The sequence below is a fragment of the Cygnus olor genome, chromosome 3, assembly GCF_009769625.2.
Source record: "Cygnus olor isolate bCygOlo1 chromosome 3, bCygOlo1.pri.v2, whole genome shotgun sequence".
NCBI lineage: Eukaryota > Metazoa > Chordata > Aves > Anseriformes > Anatidae > Cygnus > Cygnus olor.
Window position 1 is genome coordinate 46,793,433 of NC_049171.1, and position 25,742 is coordinate 46,819,174.

General features: G+C 42.0%; 1 protein-coding gene across 6 annotated transcripts in view; it reads left to right on the forward strand.

Moving 5' to 3' along the window:
- Window positions 1-9,731, forward strand: part of LIN28B (lin-28 homolog B) — a 96,790-nt gene extending 87,059 nt beyond the window's left edge. For all 6 annotated transcript variants that reach the window (XM_040552982.1, XM_040552984.1, XM_040552981.1 and 3 more), the window contains one exon: window positions 6,562-9,731. In XM_040552982.1, the coding sequence (XP_040408916.1) occupies window positions 6,562-6,931 (370 nt within the window). In that variant the 3' untranslated portion in view covers window positions 6,932-9,731. The remainder of the gene's footprint in view (window positions 1-6,561) is intronic.
- Window positions 9,732-25,742: the final 16,011 nt, after the last annotated feature.

Genomic DNA, 25,742 nt, shown 5'->3' on the forward strand with positions numbered 1-25,742 from the left:
GCATGTAGTCACAGGATCAGGGCAAATCTGAATTTGGTGCCGATGTACCAGATTCTCAATTGATAACACACTACTTTTAAGCATAGTTGACAGAAAATAATTACAGTTTTATTTCTTTCTTCTCATGGATTAAAAGAAAAAATCCATTGTTGGAAGTTTTCTGCATTTTGCTGGGCACATCATAAATACTCTGATGAAGAAGCTCGATGCTCCGTTCTCTAGTTTGTTTAACAAGATAATTTCACGTGACCTTGAGTGATTTAAAATACAGTCTTTTGAATGCTAATATTTTGTTAGACCATTTTCAGAGTTATCTGTATCCCCACTGCATTCAAAAGCAGCTTAAGAATTACAGGTTAATGTACAAAATGGCATAAAAACTAAAAAGAACGCGGATGTGAGGAGGAGCGCTCCAAAAATATCCCTCTTGGCCTCCATGGGCACCATGCATATGCCCAGGGCAGCTTGTGCCCCTGCAGCCATTCCCTCCTTCAGAAAGCAAGAAGCAAGGCTGCACTAATGCACACCTGGTGTGGGGGTACACACACAAGGCTCCCTCCTGCCCCGTGCTGCTTTAAAAAATACCAGCCAGCGTTATTTCCCCTGGGATTTAATGCTGCTCGAGGGGGGGAACAACCTTCTCCCAAAACAATGGCTGCAAGGGAATCCCCCTTGAAATGCGGCTGAGGAAGGAGGGAAATGCCAGAGGAGTGCTGGCCACTGTATGGGGTGCCTGGGGTCCCCAACAGCCCCACTGCAACACGCTGCTGCTGCTGCTGCACATGTAATTAGTCCTTTTATAATGCAGTAAGGTACGAGAGGTGCCCTGTCAGCAGCAGCCACTGGTGAGAGATTTGCTATCCAGGATTTACTTGGTCCCTGGAATATTCCATTAATCCGTTAAAATATATTTGTGCTTCTCTTGAGGAAAATTTCAGTCAGAAACCTCTGCCAGCCCCTCCAGGGTGTTTGTAACCCTGTGGGGCCAGGCACAGGCTGAGCAGGCACACACCTGCCTGAGCTTCCCTGCACCCACGGCCTGCCTTTCACAGCTGAAGCCTCTGAGGCCCTTGAAGAGTAAAACATCCTCATTTTGTCTAAAACCTCTTAGATTGGGCGTAGCTGAAGCTCCCTTCACGGCAGAAGGGGGTAGTTCAAGCAGTCTGCTGCGTGTGCTGTTTGCAAGAACCAGCCTCCCTTTGCGTTGTGGTGAAAGCAGTGACTAAAAGAGACAGCATATTTAGGTACAACTTGAGACATTTCCTTGTAATTATTCTCTGCTTTAGCTGCTGCGTTGGCATTCAGCATGTTGTAAAAACATCACGCTTGCACATGCTGTTAGCAAACCAGGCCATTTTTCAAAGCATTTAAACTGCTGGATGAAGCATTGTTCACCAAGATGCGGGGTTTTGTTCTCCGATAGCATTCAGAAAGGAAAAACAAAAAGGGAGCTGGTGCAGGGCCTATCTTGGTGAATTATTTCTCTGACTACATCCCTTTGCTATCCCTGTCAGATGTTAAAACCACCACCCCCAAGAAAAAGTCAGTCATTAGAGCAATTCTAAAGCTTTTTCTCCCAACGGATAATAGCGTGGAGCCATACAAATGATTCTCTACTTGTCATATATATTGGATTATCATCCAAATCATATTATGAAGCAGCATGAAGAAGCAAGCAGTTGTCCTTACCCTCCTTACTGCTTAGCTCAGCTGAGCTGTTGTGGGGAACGTGTTTGCAAGACAGTCGTGTCGTCATTTTAAGTGTGCTGGGGCTAGGGAATGCTTCCTAACTATGAAATGAGGTGACTGCTGGGACAATAAAAAACAGCTGAAGACTAGAGGGTATTTTATTTTGTGTTTGCATTTGGTTGGGAATTTGAGTACTTGTAATGAATTTCAGCCATCAGCTTATTGTAATTATTGCAACATGTTTTGTGTTGGAATCTATACACTTTTTGCTTGTTCATCTATTTCCTCTAATACATCTAGTTCTGTGTAATCACAAATCCATAGCGAAGGAGGATTTAGAAGTATTTTTAACCTTGCAGTATGCTCTCTTCTTTCTTTGTTAGTAGGTATTAATGCTACTGTTTTCTGGAGAATACTGAAATACAGTATTAGACAAATTGCTCAAGGTATTCCTTCATTTAAATGTTCATCCTTTTTATACCAAAAAACAGTCCTGATCCACCTTCCCTCCAGTGCCCTAGTGAAGAAAGGATTCCCCTTCAGCATAGTTGCCATCTCTTTATTTACTTTGTTGCATTATTTTTTGAGCCTGAAGCTACCCAGTAAATAATGAGCCTTCTGTGAGAAGATACTCCGTTTTTAGTAAATCTTTCTTGCTGTTTTGTTTCTCTAAGGGTTACTTCTACTATAACTGAACTTTTAAGGGCTTTTTATGTTTTACCCATCTCATGATGTAAATTATATATGAAGCTTTATGTTGTAAGTGTTTATGTTGTAAACACTTGTATTTAGTATACTTGTACTCATCTAGAGTTTCTGGAAACGTTATCAAATGAGAATTTGCTAATTTTCTTAGCAGGATCCAATTTGTATATAGTTCTACATATTTATGTGTATTTAGATGTGGCTATATAAACCTGTATGTGCATATCATGCGTTATCAGTTTTCATTATGTTGTAACGTAGGTTTATAGAGCAGAGGCAAAGCAAAGAGATGAAGCCTTTTGGACAAAAGGGTTTAACACCATACCTTAATGTGCGTGGATGCTGCCATGTGGTGTCATTTGTGAGCTCCTGAGGTGGCTGACCATTTCCATTTTGGTGTAAATCCCTTGAGAGGGAAGGCATTTCAGAGCGGGGTGTGATCTCTTCTCCTGGTAAGAGTGATTGACAAGGAGTGAATAAATAGTTAAAAGAAGCGAGTGAATACCACCCTCCTGTTTAAGTCCAGGCACACCCAGGCTGGCACATATATATTCTAATGAGATACTATAGCCAGATGCTTGGGTTGGTTAGTCACAAGAAAAATTCCTGAAAAGCCAAATCGTAGTTTAATTACAACTGCTCCTGGTAGAATTGTATTTTTACAGTGACATTTTACAAGTGATTTGAATAAATACAGGGAATTACAATATTTTGCAAGTAGGATGTATTGATGAATATATATGCAAAAGGTGACGGAGGCCTCTTGAGTGGAAGCAGGGGCTCTGACGGCAGGTTCTTGGTCAATTGGTGAGGTGAAATGGTTCACTGAATTGGATAACACGGTGCATACCATAGTGACTGATTAAATTGATTTGTCTATGGCTACCACCTCCTCTGCTACTGAAGCCCTTTAACCTATTTTCAAACTTTTTTTTTTTTTTTAACGATTCTAAGTAAATGTGTTGTTAGGGAAGGAAGCCAACACAAATGCATTCACAGCTATAAAATTCCATATTCTGGTTCTGGATTAAGCTAAAATGCACAATTCCCAAAATGTCTGTTCACTCCCATGTGATACTATATTACACCATTCTTAGATAAAAAGCCTAGGAATGAGTACACTGCTAGAAACAGATGTGGAAGATACTAATAAACACCATTCTTTAATATAACCTGCATTATAATGAATACCACATTTGTGAAGTCCTAGGTGTATTTATTGGAGGGAGAGAAAGTAGAATACTTGAGGGTTTTTGTTGCTGCTGTTCTTTTTTGTTTGTTTGTTTTTCCTTTTTTTCTTTTTTTCTCCAATTGCAAGTTTTACTTTCTTATTATTTTATCCAAAAGATGTTTAGTAAATTTGTCAGGGAGACATAGCTAAATGCTGCTGTTAAACGGGAGGTCACTAATTTGAAAATACCTGTAATGATATGGAAAAAAAGTAATCAGATTGACAGCATTCATTAACTGAAAACTTATCAAGCTTTTTTTCCCTAAAATATAATGTTTTGGTCTTAAATCAGGATGTTCATATTTTACAACATACTTAGTATTGCCTTGCTAGGGAGATCATTCTAATGACAATGGGGCTTGTACTTTTTTTCTTTTTCATTCAAGCAGAGCTTTATATACTTTATCTCTTCATCGGTTATTTCATGCTATATGCAGGAAGACTACTATAGGCATAGTCTTCAAATTCCACTGAAAATCAAATAAAAATTATGTGCACTGGTGACATAAAAATGGAACCAGTTCACCTAAAATATATTATTGCAGTTGTCATAAAAAGTGCAGAGTTCAGTATAATGGCTTTGGTTTCTTGTTTGTTATTAATTTTTAGGGAAGATATGACAATTTAATTATAATGTTTTCTGAAGGGATAATGAAGTTCTGCGTATCATTTAGCTTCTTTAAATTATAAATCAGTCTTGGGGAATATGACAACATGCCATGGGCAACTTATGCTGTTTTTTCATTTGTCTATTAAAAGAAAGATATGGTTAGTATCTTGCTAATGGAGAAAAAGAAATATCAAGAGGGAGTTTCTTAGGGATTGTTTCGTGGATGGAATTTGCAAACATTCACAGCCATTTTGTAACCTTTCTATAAACTACACAGGTTTTATCAAGAACATTTTTATGTAGACAATGTATATTCTGTAACTGAGACTCCAGCTATACGTACGGTTTTGCATAGACTAAACATCTGTGTTGTGTGTAGACTAACAGCGATCATGTTGTGGTTTAACCCGGCAGGCAGCTAAGCACCACAAGCCAGGAGGGGACAGAGCCAGGACAGATCACTAACTGCTAGCTCAAAACAGCGCTTTGTTGCTTTCCAGGAGTCTGAAAATTTTGATGGGGGCTTGAGCCAAAGCATGTTGCATTGTTTTATACATACAGTCGCTTGCACATGTAGTTGTCTTGAGTCCTTCAATCGACTCTACTAGGCATGGGTGTTTGCAACTGTTTTTTTTAAATTAGTTCATATAGTTAAGGGGAAGCAAAAACAAATTGTCAATTATGGGGTTAGTTCTCTTCAGTAGAATGCTAGATTGTAACAGATTTAATCCATACACATTTGGTGCAAGTATTTGTAATACAGAGAAACAGAAACCATAGAAAAATAGCCAAAATAAAAAGTGATGGATATGATCAGCATAGGATCATCAGGTAATTATTGTTCTGTATCAAGTGTTAGACTGATGTAAGTCAAGGATTCAAATTCCTGGTGTGTGTGTTACAAAGTGAAAGTATTCAGTAAGGAATTGTTGGATTTCTCCATGATTCCCCTTGATAATAAGATTAACACGAGAGTGTTTACATTTTGGCCATTTTAAAGACTTGGCGAAAAGGTCTTGCCCGTGGTGCTTGGAAGACGTGCTCTGCCGTTTGTCTGCTTCTGGGCAGCCCTGCTTTTGAAGATGACACCCAGGGTCACCACCACTTGCATGTGGTTTGAGAATTTCAAGAGAAAACAAACAAACCCTGTTTTATGACTCTCGCTAGGGCTTTACTCATTTTGTTTTGAATTGAAACCATAAAAGCCATTCCTGACCCTGTGAAACATAAGCATTGTAAAAGCTCAGCCCCCACCCTTCCCTTGGCGTGCCTTAACCGAGCCAGAAGAGGCAAGGTTTCCGGGCAAGATCTTTTACATGCCCAAAGAGCTTTCTGGGCACTTGAAGACGTGGTAAAGTCCGAGGCAACTCCTTAGGGAAAGCCAAATCTCTTCTCCCTACGCATTTCTTTATGGCCTCAACCCAGCGACTCACAAGGTGAAGCCCACCCTTGGTTGAAGAGGTCGGCCCTGGCGGCTGCCTCCTCCCCACCCGGCTTTGAAATGTTAGTCCTGCCAGGCATTTGAAATAGCGCTCACAGGGGCTTAATGCTATAAATACTTGAGCAAGGAGAGAGATGCTTGCTAAGGCAGCGGCGTTGGGATGTGTGAACATTTGGTGCCCTCTAGCGGGGCCGAGGCTGGCTGAACCCCAGCATCATCCCTCCTTCGGGGAGAGCCAGCAGGTAGGGTTGGTTTGGGGTTTTCTGTTTGTTTGAGAGATTTTGTATTGAGGATTTTAGCCACTTGGCGTTGTGGGATTCGTGGAATTCCCAGTGCAGCAGGGTTTTCTGATGTAGTTGCACGGTGCTGGTGACTGGCGGCTCTTTCAGCAGCGGGACCCTCGCAGCATTGTCCCGGTGCTGCACGGGCTCCTCTTACTGCTGAGGGCAGTGAGGCATCCCAAGGCTTTAACAAAAGCATGATTAGGCACCTGCCTACATCTACAAATGCTTCTGATTTAGCCCTTGTCAGTCAGTAGGAAAGTCCCAATGAAAACAAGTGAGGATCTATTTAAGAGTGGTCTTTACTTTCAAGCAGTACCAAGTTTTTTTTTGTAGCAAGATATTGACTGATAAGGATGATAGTAACAGAATCTATTCCTAAGTAAGAGGTATTTTTTGGCACCGGTGTGCCATAGGGGCACATTCCACATGCATTACTTAAAAAGCAAAACTCAGATATATCTTTGTCTGTAGCAATGGGATATCATTGCAGAAGCTCCTGCTGTATCTCCAGCAGACCAAGTGCACAGTCAGTTTTTGATACATAGAAAATCTTACAGTCTGATGCTGCATTTTATAACCAGCTGTCTCTTTTCATTTTTAGATGCTACAACTGTGGTGGCCTTGATCACCACGCTAAAGAATGCAGCCTACCTCCACAGCCAAAGAAGTGCCATTACTGTCAGAGCATCATGCACATGGTGGCTAACTGCCCCCACAAAACTGTTTCGCAACAGCCCACTAGTTCTCAGGGAAGACATGAAGCTGAACCACAGCCTTCCACTTCTGCTTTCCTGAGAGAAGGGGGAGGAACGTACGGCTATTCGTCTCCATCATATTCTCAGGAGGGAAGGTCAGAGATCTCAGAGCGTTCAGGCAGGTCACCACAAGAAGCTTCTTCAAGTAAGTTATCTGCATCACCCGAAGAACCAAGCAGAAAGGGGCCTTCTGTTCAGAAAAGGAAAAAAACTTAAAGCGTTTTTCGTAACTTTCCATTTTCTTTATCCTCTCGGGATGTCTACCTCATGCAAGTACAGGGGAAATAATTTCATTATCAGTAGCTGACCTGGAATTTTAACTACTGTTGAGGAACTGTGAATTTTTTTTTTTCTTTAATAGACAAATCACTCCAAGCAAAATACATTTGAGCAGGGTGCATTACGTTTTACCTTCTGTATGTGTGTGTATGAGTGTGCACGTGCGCGTGTCTGCATATCTATGAATATATATTTTTTCCATCAGAACACTCTCCAGATCCCACAATATATTACTGTGAAGCAATAGACACAGTACCCATAAATGTTCCTGAACTCATTCCTAGAATCGGTTTTCAAACATGTTCAAAAAAAAACCAAAAACAAACAAGAAAACCCAAGAAATCACACCAAACAAAAACAAAAACACCTGAAAAACCACACACAGAGCTGAGATCAAGACTGTTACTTCTCTTGTGAACCAAAGGATACGTTCATATTTTAAAGCTGCCATATGGTACTAAAGATACTAAGACATCCCCCACACCATCAATTTGAGTTATCTTCTTTCCCCTCTCTACAAAGCATCACTTCCCCACTTCCCTCCCCTCCACCCCCCATGCCTGTGAAGGGCAGTGTCACGACTAAGCATGGCTCTCATCGCCACCATCCTTTGTTGGTAAGGAGTTAATAGCTCCAGAAAAGACAATGAATGTGTAGTTTCTGTGCTGGTTTCTCAAAATGTTTTGTTAAATTAATATGGGTGTAACTGTAATTTAGATGACCGTTGCGTAGGGGAGACTGTGTAAGCTGTTAAAGAGCAAACCCTTTTGAGTGGTATCAGGATACCATCCTGCTTCACCCTTTGTATTCTGTGAACATTTAGGGGACCTTGGTGGCAGTAGTAGCAGCAGCAGCAGCAACTTCTCTTGGTCCCGAGTAGTGCCCCTCAATTTGAAGGGGCTTCCCCCTCGTTTACTGTTGAAATGACACGGAGAGAATTCCTTAGGGATTTTTTTGTTGTGGTTGTCTGTTTTGTTTTTAAAGAAAACAAAATGCAAAGCTATTAAGATCCTGGGATAAAAAGTTTCTTGAGAATAAAGGTAGATGGGTATTCGTGGTTGCTCAGCCAGCCTCTCCCCCTGATGATACAGCACGTGTTCATTAAAGGACAGGTGCCTGCTGCAGACGAGCCTTAGTGAAGGCACCTGCAAGCTTGCCCTGGGCATCATCAGCTTCTTGTGAACAGGAGACTGCTGCTGACCAGCCATGGTCTGGTGTGTGCTGGGACCACACACTTGTGCATTAAAGAAGAGAAAAATTGGTGGCCTCAGAGTGAGACTCCCTGGGCTGCAGCCTTTGCTTGGGGTTAATAGAGTTGGAGCCTAGCAAAACTTCAAGTCGCTTTCCATTTGAAACGTCTACATTACCAAGTCATACGTACGATAACATACTTTGACAAATCCCATTGCAGATGTAAGTTAATTAGAGAAACTTGTATAATCCTTAGCATTGGCAATAAACACAGGCTGTTAAAGCTTGAAAGAGTCAGGTAGGTTTAAGCTCAGATAATCAAACTGGAGAACCAAGCCTGCATGAAAGGCTGTGGTGAGCCCAAGCCCTGTCTGCAGTAACTCTCGCAGCCGACAGTCACAACAGGTAGGCAGCAGGCTCGTTGCGTGGCCCTCCCCTTCCCACTTGTCCTCCCGGTTGAGACTTTTACTGTTGCTGCTGCTGCTGCTTCAGTAAACAGGTAGTAATCAAAAGCCTCAGCGAAGGGCACAGTTTCCAGAGCATTATTTTGTGTGAATTCCTTGCCAGTGTTTGCGAGAATCTCGATGGTTTATACTGAAGTTCTCAGTATGCTAATGCAAAGCTTACCTTTGACGATATTGAATGTGATATATCTATAGAGAAGAACTTCCTTGCCTTACGTAAGGATAGTAAACTTATTTAAATTATGTAGACAAATCAAAGTGGCATTGCTTAACCTTCTAGCCGGTGTAAAAACCAGGTTAAACAGCAAAGATGCAAAACTTAGGTCACTTTGAAAAATTTAAACCAAAGTTCCTTATAGAAATAGGCAATTGCGGATTTGAAAACTGGTCATTCCCTGTTTATATGTAAGAAGTTCAGAGCTGAGATGAGAAAATATTTTCAACGTGCAGATTTTTATTGGTGCTGTTTAAAATCACCGTATGCACCAGAGTCAGACTGAACTGCAAAGAGCACATACCAAACCCTATCTTATTGTTGAAAGCTTAAGGTTTTATTTTTATATATTAGAATGTTATCACTATTACATAACATACTCAGGACAAAGAACTTTGCTCAGGGAATATACCATGTAATGTTGTTTTTACTTTACAGAATAGTCTACCGACCTGCTTACTCAGAACAAACCAAATAGACTTAGCCCTTTTTATCTCTATATAAGTATTATGTACTGATATTAGTAACTACCTCTGAGTTGACATAGACCTACATTTGTGATAATCAGATTTCAGCGTTTTGTATTATAAGTTCCTGTGAAATGAAAAAGTGGTATTCTGTACTGGTTGCTTATGTGAGCATACGTGTCTTTACATTCACAGGGTCTGAGTTTTCAGAGATGCTGGGCAACCGCAGCTCCCATTGACTTCCAGTTGGAGTTACTGGTGCTTAGCTTTTCTAGAAGGGGAGGGATGGGGGGTGGAGGGGAAAGAGAAAAAAAGAACAAAACAACAAAAAAAAAAAAACACAAAAGCATCAAGCCCACTTTGTTTACATAGGTGACAATAAAATTATTATTCTGTTTACAGCAAAAGGCTACCTCATATTTACTGCATAAACACACCTTTGTGCTGCTCTGGCCTTAAAGGTGGCTGTTGATCTATGGTACATGCTATTTATCTGTACTGAATATGTAACTGATAATTCACCACTGCATAGGTTATGGCAAATACTTGTTTAAGATGAAGCATCCATCTGAAATTATGAGAAGTTTCCAAACATTTCTTTAGAAGTTTTTATGTTTCTGTCTAAAGGATTATGGGCACTGTTCACAAAAATAAATACATCTCCAAAACAGACAAGAAATATACATGCCTAAGTTAAACACAGCAGTGCAAGCTGTGGCAGGTAACTACTTAGCACTGAGCTGCAGTAGAAAAAAAAATTAAAATTGGATTATACTCCTTCAACAGGCTGCTCCAAATAAGCAAAGAACACTTTAAAGGAGGAGATGCAGACTTGAGTTCAGGATTCTTCCTTCGCGTGCTACAGCATTGGCTCAGCCTTGATTTCCCTTATTCACCAACCTGTCCTTGCCAGAATGCCTCCCAGTAAAACTCGCTTGAGCAGAGGTAATTCAAATATTGGCTCAGAGGGATGTGTTCTTCTCCAAGCAGTACTGGAGATAGGCTTAAACCTGTAACAAGAGAGCTTTCCCTCCCAACCCCTCACTCCAAAAAACTCAATTTGATTTAATCATAAGGGACATTGTGAGATATTTTATATTCTCCCCCAAGGAGAGTTAATGGTATTTATTTGCACGCTATGAAAACTGAGCCATGAGGAAGATTTATATTTGGAGGAAGAGCCAAATAACTTTTTTGCTGTAGCTAATTGTAAGTCTGGCATTATAATACCATCTGCAGTATTTGCTTTTAGCTAGCTTTCAGGGAGTGCCAAACAACATACTTGACTCCTACCTTTTCCCTTTGTAGGCCACCTTTTTCAGCCCAGATTTATTCTGCGCCAGTGTTATCCTGAAGTTCCTGCTTAGTCATACATAGTTTTGTGAATAGAGCCCCATAAAAAAGTGTTTATAGATCTTGTAACATTCTTTGTAAGAAGAATTATAAAAGAACATGGGAAATCTCATTGAGTCTTAAATTTAATTTAATTAATTTATCTGTAAGAAATGTTTATCATAAAAAATATATATGTATCCCCCTGTGCTAGATATAAAAGTAATTGGGAAGATGTGTACATGTGCAGATGCACTGATTTTAATTTTCTAGAAGTCTTAATGAGATTTGAGTATTGTTTTAGAAACAAGCAGAGCCTTGTTAAATGCATCAATCTAATTTTGCTGAGTATATCAACAGCCTCTTCTTTAAGATACGTTGGTTGTGTGTTACCCCTGTTACAACCCTTGAGTAATAACAAGAGGTTGATCTATGAACACACACGTCTTTTTTTATGCTAAAACAGCTGTAAATTAGCAGCTTTGGTAGTGTTTTTATAAGAATGTTGAAAAATACCAAGGTATTTGCTACCATTGTCATTGAACCAAACGTAAGAGCAACCAGCTTTACAAAGGATAATGGTTTTGACTACCTCTTGGATTACTAAGTTAAGCAACAACTGGCTGACAAACATCACCAGACTGGCTTAAACTAGTATGTGTTGCTTGTGGTAATAATAACAATAACCATACTAGAGACCAAAGTGAACACTGATTTCTATATGTCTTTAATACTGTGTCTTATCTAGTGTTTTTAAATTATCTTCTGTAGTATAGATTACCTCATTGTCCATTTTGACTTGTATGTTGTTTACAAGGTGAAATTAAAGAAAAATCACTTGAATTTTATGTTTTTAAAAAAAGACAGTGAGTTGAAGTTTTGAAGGTCATTTCACCTGTTTACTGTCTCGAGGGACTAAAGCACTGATTGCCTTTCTACATATCATGTATTTTATATTCTCATTTCATGCCTAATGTCTTTTTTTTCCTGTCAGTCATGGATATTGTGAGGTTTAAAAGAATTACTTGATTAAAAATAAAACATAACATTGGCATTTACAAGAGGCCTTTGAGAGTTTCTTTATTTGCATGATTAAAAAAAAGCACTGTGCAGTCAATGTTCACTTAGTTTTAAGATATTATCTTCAGGAAAGATAAATTGTTATATAAAATGTTGTTGGGGGGAGGGGAAGATAAAAGGTTAGTGCATACCTGGATCATACTAGCAATGCTGCAGAGATTGCACCCCAAACCACATTCAGCTATTGATATTAAACTGCAAGATTACAGCTTTTGGTACTTAATCTATGTGAGAATACACTGGTCATTGAAGTTATCAGGCATTTGGGCTATTCTCTGGGATGAAAAGCATTTGATATTTAAGTTTCATCCTATCTTTATTACTTCTTCCATAATCTGTAAGCTCGCATATATCTATCGCATGCTAATTTGAAATGATTTGAGGAGTTGTTTCATTTTTTAGAAATGAAAGTGCTGGTGTCTACCATTGCCTGGAAATCCATCTCAAAATTACATGAAGTGTATTAGTGGATTCGATAGCATTAGCTCATCATTCTGTTAAAAGAATATGCTTGAATATGCTACCTACATGGCTGTTGTGTTTCAATACAAGTCTCTCTATGTAGGCGATTAATAGCAAAATTGATCAATCTCTGCTAAATACAAGGCAGATTTTTTTTTTCTATTTGTATAAACATCTATATGAAGGGTTATCATCTACTCATTCTAGCATCCTCTACTCTTCCAGTTGCATAAAACCTCATTGGCATTTTTTTTCTCTCTAATGTGTGGCCTCATAAAGAGCGAGCTATGAACATGTTCCCTCTCATCCCCCTCGACTTGTAGCCTAATAGTCACATCACTTTTTTGGAAAGGGCAAGAGGTGACTCTGAATCTACAATCTGTTGCCACGATGCTGCTGACCTCCAGGACGCCAGCAGGTTCCTCTGCACTCGTTTTTGTAAGTGCTGCCCATTGCATGACTGCAGAGCAGCTGCCACTGAGCCTGTGCACAACTGCTGATGCTCCATTAACGTGCAGCTGGTCAATTTTTGCTTTCTGACTGTACAACGTTTAGCCCTGGGTATTATTTGTGCTGTACAGCTCTTAGCTTACATATTTGGGGCTGAAGCAGCCGAAAGGTTCATAAGCCAGTGAAGATGAACTGGTGTTGTTACTGCCATTGTACCAGCCAAAAGAAGGTGGACAAGGTGAAGAGAGTAACAAGTACTGAGCTTAGGTATCCAGCTTTAGGTGCTTACAACCCCTTTTCTCTTTTCGGCTAAGTAATCAAAAATTCAAGGCCAGGAAGTATCAGTAGTCCGTGCAGTTTGACCTGCTGCATGTCAGACATGAAGTTCAGGGCAGTTACTGTTGTATTGAATTTTAGCACTCAGCTTCAACTGCAGCCTTGCTTGCTTGGCGGTTTTAAGCATATTTTCCGGCTGGGCTTCAGATCAGGCCTGAACACTCTTGAGAAAAAAGAAATGCTCCGCTCTGACAGCCTGTTTTAATCGCCTCACTGTTAGCAAGTAGTGTCTAATTTCCATTTCCTCTGGCCTCAACTTCCAGCTAGCTGTCTCTTCCCACCAGGGTAGAAAGCCCGCACCACTAAGAAAATGCAAATACTGTTTGTTTTTTTTGTTTGTTTCATAAATGATAAACAAGACCCAATATCTTATTTAAAAAAGATAAATAGAAAATGGTGTTGCCTTCACCCTTATCATCATTTTCAGAAGCTTTCTACTCTCCTCCTCAGCCCTGGCTTTGAAAACAACCAAAATATGATTCAAAGGCTGGGTTATCCAAAGCAGTACCTGGCCAAGCTGAATACAGTCCTACTAGCCATGGATGACAAAAGCAAAAAGCCTGCTCTGTAAACATGGACATTTTCAGTAGTGAAGCTATGAACCAGCAGAACAATCCCCACCAAAGCACAGGGCTGATCAACATGGGCAGCAATTTCTTTCCTTTGACTTCTTCAAGACTTCTTAAAGATGGCTGGTTGCTGGAAAAGAATTGATGGACTCATCTTGGCCACTACAAAGTAAATCTGTACTGGCAGTATTATGCTGAATTCACATTTTTCAGTCATTCTGGACTTACTACACAAATTTATATGGCAGATGGTTGCACTGACACACTAGCAGTCTTTGATATTCTAGAAAATGAGTTCATTTCTTTTTTAGAAATGTGCTAGATTGTCATGTCCTAGGTTGTCTAGCTTAAGAAGCAAAATGAAAGAAACCTTAGTTTGAGCATCCAAAATATTTGAGGCAATCAAACTAACTAGACACTGAGAAATAGTGGCCAAAAATTACTGGAGTAGGAAAATAAGTTGAATTTGGGAGTAGTTTTGGAAACCGCCTGTGAAACAAAGCAGAAATGCTCTTTCTTCCCCAAGGCAGCACAGCAAGGGTGGAGGCTTCAAGTGCAGCAAGTTCCCTTCAATCCAGCCCACATTTCTTTCGTGTCTCCTTAACCTATGCTGACAGCCGTGACAAAAAGTCACAGTTGAGCCTGCTGAACCATAACTTCTGGGGAGTTTCGAGCCTGATTGATAGTTTCCAAAATGTTGCCTCACAAAATGCTGTGTGGAGAGGAGCGCAGGCTCCTGCTACAGAGATCCTCTGTGTGTAAGTAGAGCCGCCCCAGCAGTTCCCGAGCCCTGGGATCTGTTTCTGTGTTACAGCAGAGAGAAATCAAAGCAAAAGAACTACAGGAACAAGTGTCTAGTTCTATTCTCTCCCCCACGCGCAATTTTCTTCTCCAGTTCCCTGTACCACTTCCAACCACTTCCTCGGGTGCTTGAAAGCTTTTCACATCGTGCCTACCTTCGAGCACACACTGCAGCTGTTCCCCAGGACGCTTTGTGTGGCTGGGTGTTACTCTGCACCTTTGATATATGTTTAAAGGTGGATGTATGTAGATAAAGGTGGGCACTCAGGCAGCTGGTAAACTTCTGGGGCTGGGAAGGGCAGCAGACCGACCTGTCTCTGAGGCTTAAACAGGCATTTTTCTCTACAAGCACCAAAAATTCCTCAAATCAGACATACTGACAGTGCTTTCCACGGAGCAAGCATTAGGACTGATTTCCAGCTATCTCCAGAACCAGGATTTTGGAAGCTGCACCCACTCTTGATGCTAGCAGTTCACTAATGCCAGCTAACCTGCCTTCTTATCCCTCTTTGCTGTGCTCTTGAGACACCCTCAAAAGCAAAATATTGGAGTTTGGATACTGTGAGCCTTACAGTTGGTCAATATAGACTTGTTGAAAGAGAGTGGCTTGCTGTCATCTCCAGCACTTCATTGAAGCCCTAAATCTAATACGCAGAAAAAAGCCTACCTGCCCCTTTTTACACAGAGAGCAGATGTCCAGGTAGACGGGGGGCACAACACCTACAGGGAAGGTGATGGGTGGAAATACACTGATCAGCACAGGCCCTGAGCCCCTGTGTAACACGGGGCACATGTTATTCAGCTGACAGCTACAAGCGGTTACCAGAAGCAACCCTGTGAGCCACACAGGGACACACCGGGCTCGTTCAAAACAAGAACAAGATCACCCATTTCCTGGCACACCACCACCACAACGAGCGGGCTAGAAAGTGAAGCGACGGGATATGAGAAGAAGGCCCGGTGGGAAGACAGAAGAAGGCCGGGAGCCTCCTCTGGCCGGTTTCCTCTGCCTGCAGAGAGGTGCCGGCAGGACATGGGGGCCCTCACAGGGTCCTGAGCCCTGCCACCAGCACCCACCCGCCCACCCTCCTCACCCAGCACCTCCGAAGCCTCCACCCAAGCTGCCCGATATGGGTTGGGTGCGCTCGGTTGCTCTGAGCTTGGTTTTGCCCCCGTTGAGTCAATGTGGGAAGGATTTGGGTCACTGTGAGCTTTTGTCGGAAGGGTTCCCCGAATTAGCTCCTCTGTTTGAGATGAAAGGAAGAAAGAGGTCTGTCTTTGTTCTCCCGCTGTGACGACCCTGTCCCACCCCTGTCTCCATTCACCAGCTCGCAGCACGGCCCTGGCAGCCGGGTCACAGGTCAGCGCGGACGACAAGCCGCTGCATCCCTAAAAAGGCTTAAAGGCTCTTCACTGCAACTTCAGGGCAACTTCAGCAGCCTCCAGAATGTGTCCAGCCTTCCCAAAAAAACAGGCTGGTGGAGCTGCACTGCCAGTACCGGTGCCAGGAGCCCAGAAGCCAGGAGACGTGCTCCTGCATTTCGTCCTGCATCCAGTGTTGTTCAGGGTTGCTGGAGGACATCTAATGCACCCCTGAATTATTGTGCATTGCCTCATTCCTCCAGATTGCATAGCAAGGCATCTGCTGTGTGAATTTTCAGATCCGCTCATCTGCCTCCTCTATATCTCCAACTGTTTTTAATTTAATGCATAATTAACACCAATGTCCCGGCTGCTTGTCGCCATTTCCAGGCGATGCTCACCTCTGCCCCCACCACCTGCACTGCCCCCAAGCATCAGCTCTGGCAGCTGCCGATGCCCTTTTGGAGACCCAGGATGCCACACAGTCCAACCTCTGTTGGGGTCCCACCTCAGCCAGGATTTTGTGAAGCTCTGCTGAATTTATTTTACATGATGTTTACCACCCTGTGCGGGGATGCCCATTTCGGAGGTGTGCCTCCCAACAGCAGGATCCCCTGAGCAAGGGATGCCCACGTGCATCACGCAGCCCATTCAGAAGCAACCTGAAGACACACCACCACAGGGTCACTGCTACAAGCATCACATAGTGCAGGAGAACAGCCTGAGGGCACGCATTGCTCACACAAGGAATGCTCCCTAAAAAGAAGAGGAACCACGGCATGTGGAAATCTCATGATTTTTAGCTCAAGTAGAAGTGGGATCATATGGGTTATACATAAGTAGGCTGTTGTTTTGCAACTATTTTTAACCACCCCTCCCCAGCCTGCGAGCTGGTCTTACGATTGATTCCCAGGGGCCAAAGTTAGATTTTGTCCGCCGGGCACTGGCAAGTTATCCATCTCCTTAATGCACTCGGCTCCTCCTGCCAGACAGAAGGAGCTGGCGCCTGACATGCCAAAACCTCTGCTGCTGTTCTCCTTGACAGCTGAAACTAGAAAAGCCCGTATGCCCCAAGGCACAGATCTGTGCGGAGGAGAGGTTTCGAGGAGCTTTCCCAGCTACCCCGATGACACAGCCTCATTGTGCCAGAAGGACACAGCCGCTGCTCTCAGACCTGCGTTCCCTGGGGCACGGCAGACCCACGGCTCGTGTCCCAGCAGGGTGAGCCCTTGGCTTTCGCTCCCCCAGTTTACCTGTACGCCAACACAGCCAGCTTTATCTCTGGTGGAAATGCAGAAAATGCAGGTGGCACGAAGCTAAAAGGGATAAGTGGAGGCACTGCAGGGTTAGGAGAGCGCACACAATTCGTGGTGTGGATTTCAGCGGTGCCAAGCAGAGCACAGTGCGTTTACAGAGGCCCCAATGCGACTAAGGATTCCTTGGCAGCACTGGAAGAAAAACATGAAAACTGTGCTGGAGCAGCTGCTGAATACATACCGACAACAGGCAACTGTTGCTGAAAGAAGTTTGAGAGTGTGTGCCTCAAAACGTCATATAAGCAAACATTTGAGGGAATTTGCTGTTCTGGCATCACTGCCGAGGAGCCAGCTGGAGCAGTTTTCTAGCTGAAGGTATCACACCAGAAGGTGACAGCTTCTGGTGCAAGTAATAAATGCAAAAAGGATGCCAGCTATAAGGATGGCCTGAAAGAAGCAAGTGTGTTTGCCTCTCTTTCAGCAGCCTCCTATTACAAAGGAGGCTGACTCAAAGGGACTAGCAAACAGTCCGAAGACTAGCACCAAGTCCAAAGCCGAAGAAAAAAAAAAAGACCCCTAGAAGCTGCTTCCTTCTGCAGCAGTTTTACACAGGTTAGCTGTACGCAAGCCCAGGACTCCCACCCATCAGTCCTCATATGAACAGGGCATTCCCCAAAAGCCATGCTGCTGATACCAAAGTGCCTTTAGTAACAGCTCAGTAGATGCCATCTTTTTCTCTCCACAGCACAACCCAGAGCTGGGCTTGAAAATCAGTGTGTTAGAGTTAACGTACACAATATTTGGTCTACAAAGCTGGTGAGGAAAACAGAAAGAGCGTAAGAAAGCAGGTAGAGGGCTTGATTTTCAAAACTGACGTTTAGCTTAGAGCTGGAGAGTGCCAGATGACAGTGGAAATTCTCCAGAAACATTTCCCTCTTTGGAAAAGAGAAATCATTTCTCCCTACACTTCAAAAGCTGTTAAAATATTTCCTGTACTGTTTACATGCATCATCTTCTTTTTCAGCTCAACTCTGCTGGGGATTTCCATTACTTTCAGCAGTCAGCACTTTTCACTGCTTCTAAATGCACCGCGTACTGTGATGGATGCAATACTGGAGGAGAACAGTGCTCAGACCAACTGCTCCAGGACACAAATAGCTCAGTGATCATTCCCTCCAGGACGTGATTAAGTTGCTGACTGCACAATTGATTTTCCTGTGTCTTTCTTCAGCGCGCTGTATTGCATTTAACTCAGAGATAGAGAAGGCGTCTCTAAGAGGAAGGCAGGAATCAGGAAGAGAAATGTGAGATGTGAGCAGTGTTGTCACCCGTGGTACATTTGTAGCTACGTGCATCTTTAATGGGAACAGCCATGTGGTGAAGTAGTTGCCGGGATAGCTACCGATCTACCAATGTCAATGTGATTCTGCTTGTTTTTGTAGTTCCTCCTCTTCCCACAGAAGTCTGTGGTCGTAACTACACTTGATACTTACCCAAACCTAAAATGTTCCCTCCATCACTTACTTTGGGCTCCATGAGACACACTCTGAGTTCATCTGGCTCATCACCAAGCCTGAAGGCTGTGTGCGCTTCCACAGCCCTTCCCAAATCAATGTCTTTCTAATTAGCTGGTGTTTGTGGCGTCCCCAGTCACATTGACAGCATCTGCAAAAAGCATGCGAATTTCGTCCCCAGCAGAGGCTGCTGTTTATCTGCATTTCCATCTTCTGACATGAGAAGTTTTTAGATTCCTCCTCCGCTGAGCAAAGCGGCACAAATTTCAAGGAGCCTGCATACACACCTAGTTTCTGTCAGAGTTCAGCTTTAGTCGTGCCATTAGACTGCACTGGAAGAAGTGCCTTTGTGCTGGATAAGTGCAGTCTGGAAGCAGTTTAGGAACAGACCTGAACACAATCTCTAAGGTGAGATGCTGCCTCCCAGCTCCACCTTCCCGAGCCTGACAAGGTACATGTGGCAGAGTCACTAATTCGGTCCCCTCGCTGCTTCCATCTTCAAGGCAACATTTGCAAAGCAATATATCTTTAGAGATGTTTACGGTGAGTGGAGATAAAAACTAAAATTTAGCAGTGTCCACACATTAAGAGAGTCAATGCAAAAAAATAAACTGATCTGAAATTAATATACCGTAAGTGATTTACAGACAAACTGTAATTAGCTCCGACTGACCTATTTAGATGGATAGAAACACAGATAGAAAAAATACAACCGAAAAACCAACCACATATCCATGAATCCTCTAGGAGATTAACTAAGTATGTCTGTTCTGTGAGGAAAAGGATGTAAAAAACAAAATGAGAAAACAGGGTTCTCAGTTGCTAAGACAAAAATAAAAATAAAGTCAACTCATCTTGTTATAACAAGATTTGCTTACAGACAATGCTGCTTTAAAAAGTTACTCTATTTGTCTGTTTGCTTCTCACCTGCAAAGACTCAGACCTCCTATTTGTAGGAGAAGGCAGCTGAGGGAGCAGATATTGGCTAAAGAGGCTTGAGAAAATCTTAAGTGCATCATGAAACACACATTAAAAATACCATTTCTTGGTCTTTTACTTCCCCGACTCCTCAGGAAGAGCTCATAGTACTAAATTTATTGCAATTAAAGAAAACCTAAGACAAATTGGGGGGGGGGGGGGGGGGGAGGGGGGGTAATAACTTGTTAAAGAACTCCACCTTTTTTTTTTTTTTTTCCTACTTGAGTGATATGATTTTTCCCTTTGACATTTAGGTAATGTTATGTATTTCTTCCACATTCTGTAGGGCATTTTACAACACACTCTGTGCGTGAAAAGAAAAAGGTTTTATGTTCAATGCACTCTAAGTCAACAGAAGCAGTAATTTATTAGATGGCTCTCTTTCAAATATAATGCTAGCTGATGTCCATGTGAGATTTTCAGGGACTCTGATCAGAGCTGCTGTTGCTAATTATATTGTCTACAAATGAATATATCAAAATCTACAAATAAGCATAATAAAGTTTCCTTTGACAACTCTCCCTACTGCCAGATTCGGTCCAAAGAAGGACGGAGGGAAGGGAGCAGGAAAGAGACAGCCAGCCAGGCACCCCAACAACACATGTATGAGCTTCGGTTCTTCAGAGGGTTTCCAGAAGAGGAACTCAATTTTACAGTCCTCACAACAGAGCTTTTCATTATAGACAAAATTGAATCATTGCAATTCATCCTCACACTTGCAAAAATGAAACGCCAGCTGGAACATAGGAGTAAGTCTGGCCTTACAGAATCATAGAATCATTAAGGTTGGAAAGACTTCCGAGATCATCTGGTCCAACCATCCCCCTCCCACCAACGTCACCCACTAAACCATGTCCCTAAGCACCAGGTCCAACCTTTCCTTGAACACCCCCAGGGACGGTGACGCCACCACCTCCCTGAGCAATGCATTCCAATGCCTGACCGCTCTTTCTGAGAAGAAATGTCTCCTCATTTCCAAACTGAACATTTCCAGCCTTATTTCTAAGGACAGGACTACATGAATATATAAGCCTCAGGGGCTACACAGACCCTTTATGCTGCACTTGGGCTCACCTGCATCTCCACAGCCTGCAGATAAGAGCACACAGACAAGCACCACAGCAGTGGCCACAGTTTAAGCGCATCCACACAACTTCAGAGGGTTTCCCCAAGCATACAGGGAAGCCACAGGAGATGACCCAGCTCAAGTCTGAGAAGACACACCCACCTATTGACTTGCTTTTGCTGTCTCCATTCACTCTTCTCTCCTCACACCCAGCCAAATGAGTGGCCCATCTCCACCTGGGCTTGCCCTTTGCTGCTGGTCCTAGTGCAATCCCTGTGCTGAGGGAAAAAAAAGAACAAAAACCCATTCTCCCCACCCAGCTCCCAGCTTGCTCCCAGCTGTGCTTTGGCACAGGCCAATGGTTGTGTGCTCCAGGAAAGGGAAACGGTGGTGGAGGCATGATGGGGAAATATGAACAGAGTGATAATGCTGTGTTTTTAAGACATTTCACTAATGCCTAACAAGAGCTCTTCAGAGCCCTATCTGAGCAGAAGGAAGGAACAAGTTCCCGTCTCAGTCCCTTGGAAGTAATTGCATGTATTACACCCCCACGCTCATCGCAAAGCCTTTAGAAATCAGGACAATGCCACTGTGGTGTCCCATTTAGTGAGGAGCAGGTGTGATACATGTCCTTTCTAGGTCCAAACCAGCAGCCTAGATGAAGAACAGCATCACCTGCAGCTTTCCTGAGTACACCTGCGTGGAACAATTGGAGGTCATCAGGTTTAAAAAAAAAAAAAAAAAAAAAAAGTTTAGTTTGTGTTTAGCAACACATATTATAAATGTTTCTCAGCCTTTTCCAATTTACCTGAGATCCTGCAGTTTATGAACCTTCCCAGTCTGGACAAATGCAATCAGATAGCTGCCTGGGTTTTATTTTATTTCTATCTAGACAGATCTGTCACCATAAGTCACCTCCACATGAATGGAATAAGAACAGAAATGTGTTTTCATTCTGTTAGAGCATTTAATATACTATCATTTTTGCTTCTTCCCTTCATTGTAAATCATTTTGCCTGCTGCTTGTGAGTTTCACCTCATATGGAGGGAAGTCCACACATGCTGAACAATAAGAAAAAGCACAAATTGCAGAGGGTGGTGTGATTAGGATTTTATTTTTTTTTAAATGAAGGAGAGTATGCTTTCTTCTGCATTTAAGAGTGTAAAAGATTCATAATACTTCACAGCATTTTTGGCAGGCTATGTCTATACTATTATTAAACTCCACAGTTTTCTGGAACAGAATAAAGCACTGAGTACCGGTGAACAAAACAGTATTGATGCAATAGCATACAAGTGGATGCATTTCAAGAGGCATTGCTTTTGATCTGCTTTTGCTACAAAGGATGATGGGGAATTGTTATCCCAAAAGCACTTTGCACAGGAAACCAGGATGTGGCCATAACAGACATTAATCCCCAAGGAGAAAGTTAAGGAGGAACGCAAGTACGGTAAATTGCAAGGGCTGAACAGTGTTCATTTGAGGCATCTGATAGCTGAAGTAGATGGCTGGAGACTGTAACCCAGCTTACGTCCATCCCTGTGCAAAGCCCTGATTTCTACTCAAGTTATGGCTTGTGGGTCTTAAAGAGGTTTCTGAAAAAGAAAACAGGTGTTCTCAGGCTTCCAGAGTTATTTACCAAACACGTACTCATGCCATGGCTGTGACTTAGATTTGTAACACACATTTTATATTAAGTGCTAAATAAATGTTCTTGTGAACTTAAAATTCAGCTAACGCTTAAGCTTGCTGAAAATGCTTTATTCTAAATGACCTTATCATCTGAAGTAATCTGTTCTGTTAAACAAGAGCCCATCAACTTTTGCCACTTTGTTCAGGCAGTCAGTCTGCAGTGCTCTCCTTTTTAGAAGTGTACAGATAGGTTTCCAATCAATACTGAAAAATCCTGCAACTTTTGCTTTGGTATTGCCTCTCTGTAATCTCTAATGACCCTCATATTATCATCGTCATGCTCTCAGGAAGCTTAAATGTCAGGACTAATTAATTAAGATGGTTTGTCTTCTTTTATTAATCCCATAAGTACTGAGAACCCATTCCCCTTTAATCAGAAGCAGCTGTGCCCAGCATTGCACAAGAGACAGAAAAACATTTTATTCAGAGGTACTTCCTATGACCACATTTCTGAAACAATAATTAAAGTAACTGTTGCTGTTATTCCAGTAACAACATTAAAACGTGTCACTATGATTTCACTTCCCAAAACTCCATCAAAATGATTCATCAATCTATCTGTACCAAGCCCAATCTAATCTACATCAAGCCCAACACTGCTTATGAAATTGCTGCCTTCCACATATGAAGATACGAGACTTTACCTTTGCAATAGGCTCTACCTAGATGCTAGAAATTTACTGAAGAGCTGAGCCCTTGCCAATGCCTCAGCATTCCCACTCTTCAATGTATTTACTGAAGTGCTTATGTTGTAATATTTTTGCTTTCTAATGCATACATCAAATGAACTAGCCCATTTTCCACAAGGAGATTATAATTGAATTGTGCTTATTTCTTAAATGGAAATACTATAGGAAAAAAAAAAAAAGGTATTTAGTATTTGCATACCAGTTCATCACTTTATTTTTTAAAGATTAAATATATTTATAAATATATACTTATTTATAAAGTCTACCATAAAACAAACAAAACAACAGGGTTATCTGAACTACTTACATATTATTGAAACACTTTTGATCACTAATCATTTTGATCAGTTCTAAGCGTACTATTTACTGCAAGCATCAGTCATGGACTAGACCCTGGGGGCTGTTTCCCAAGCTGCAGCAATGCAACGTGGGCAGCACGTAGCACCCTTCGTTACTGCTCACCAGGCGCTTCGGGCCCCCCAGCTCTGCAGCTGGAGCACACTTTCACCTGCCCATCTACTTTCTGAATCCCCTGAAAATGCCCAAGTTATCTTTTCCAATCTTTAGACAACGCCTTCAATGCAGATTTACCTCCTGGGATAGGAGTATGCGTGCTCTTACATGTATGAGTCACAGCTGAGGAGCTGCTGGGTCAACTCCTCATGAAGTTCACGCCACACGATTTCGGCACGAGACACACAGCGCTTGGCTGGTGAGAGCAGGACAGGCTCTGAAATGGTTCCCTAAGACAGTTATCGATACAGCCAATGAACACTTCTTAGTTTTGTGCCCCTGAGGAACACGACATTTAATGTATGTTTTACTACAAGCACCAAAATCAAAGAATTCTTGAAAAAATATAAAAATACATTGTGATGAAGTACTTTTTTTTTTTTTTTTTTTTTTTCTTTCCCCACAGGCATTCTGGTTAGTAAAATGAACTATTTGTCCATATAATTCACATCTGCTGCACAGTGAAAGTTCTGACCAACCCAACATGATGTTATGATTTAAAAGTACACGTTGTTTTATGTTTGATTTACCAGTCACACCTTGGAATGAGCCAGCAATGGGTTTACAGCCTGTCCTCTGCCCATGCACACAAACACCCCTTTAAATCTGAATTATTACAGGATGCATTTACTTACCTTCTGCAGCAGCAATGGAAAGTGGTGCCTCATTAAATACAGAAAAGCAGGCTATAGCCTACTTTAACCTCTCTGTTGCCTCGGAAACAACTCCATTTGAAACAACAGGAAGAAAGGTAAATAGACTTTGCAAGTTGTGTACATCAAGTAAGCATTTGCTATTCATTTTACCCCTTCAACAGGAATTTTAAAATATCCAGCCATATATTTTTATGTATATAATGTATTGCTTCCCATAGTCTAACACCGTTATTTGCCATTTTTTGCAGCGTTATTGCTGTAGTGTCATTAGCATGTGTGATGCTTTGTAGGCACAGAGATGGCCTGGTTCCTACCCCAAGCAGCCAACAACTGGCTGGGATGCACAGCCTGTGTACAGAGCCCTGCTCCTGCAGAGCCTCTCTGATCCTTAAAACAAATTCTGCTCTGGAGATGCAATCTCTCCCGGCATTGAATTTGTAACAATACATAAGAAATGAGTGTGCTGCAGGGGGAAGAAGAGGAGAAGAAGTGATTATTTTTTACATCAGCCACTCTGGGTTTCCTGGTTATTCGCTTATTAAGCTATATGAGGTCTATTCCAGTAGCTTAATTTTCCTCCTTAAAGGAGTTTGAAAACTGGTAGAATTTAGAGAAAATTATACCGGGACAAGGACACGGCTCCCTGCATCTCCTCCCTAGTAAGTAAAATAGTTCCTGTTTTCTCTCTTGCCCTCCCTGTATCTAAGAGGCAACCTCAGAGACAGAGCCACGCTCTTTCTGACCTCCAACTGCTGCACTTGCTTCTTGTGTGTAGATCTACTGGTTTTAATCCAGAAAGATGCGGCTGGTTTTTGTTTGTTTGTTCTTTGCATGTTTTCACCATGATCAAATTACCTTGTTATGTGATCTTTTTTTTATTCTTAACCACTAAAAATCATGTGGCAACATCCTTCTTCCAACTGGTGTGCGCTACCAATTGGGATCATTTTATCTGGAATGGGAGTAAAACATCCCTTCTTATGCAGAGCTTGAAGCTTGTGCATGGAGTGAAGAAGCATACCCCTATCAACCCGTGAAGCTCTCACCGTTTTGTTACTGATGCAGCTTTTTAATCGCAGCTTTTTTAATTGCAAGTAAAACCTGCAAATATATATGGAATTGTTTTATTTACGAAGTCTGGCTGTGTTGTAATCCAAAGGAACGTAAGCATTTTAGACATGCGATACTCACGAGCAGCCAGGTTCCTGTAACAGCACCTGTCAATAGTTTTGTCTCCCTCATTCCACCATTTCCACCCACGTTGAAGTTGAGCCTCCTTTGGGCAGGAGGCTGGATCAGATGACGTGCAGGGGTCCCAGCCTAACTAACCCGCTCACTCCATAATTAATCCCACAGAATTGTTATATAGTTGTTATTGTTTGTATTAAAAGAAATGGGACATCACAAAACTCAAACAGGCCTCCAGCATCTGCTGGAGTTATGAGGATAAGTATTTCTCCTTCACTATGCACTTTATTGTATAGAGAATACTTCATATTTCTTTCTACTATATTCAGTTTTCTTGTCTATTGTATTTTTGGTCATGGTATAATTCGTTTCATTGCTAGTATTTAACAGCCAGCCACTAAAAACATGGTACACTTGACTTACTATACTGTAAAGATATTTTACATCTGTTTTCACAAAGTAGTAAC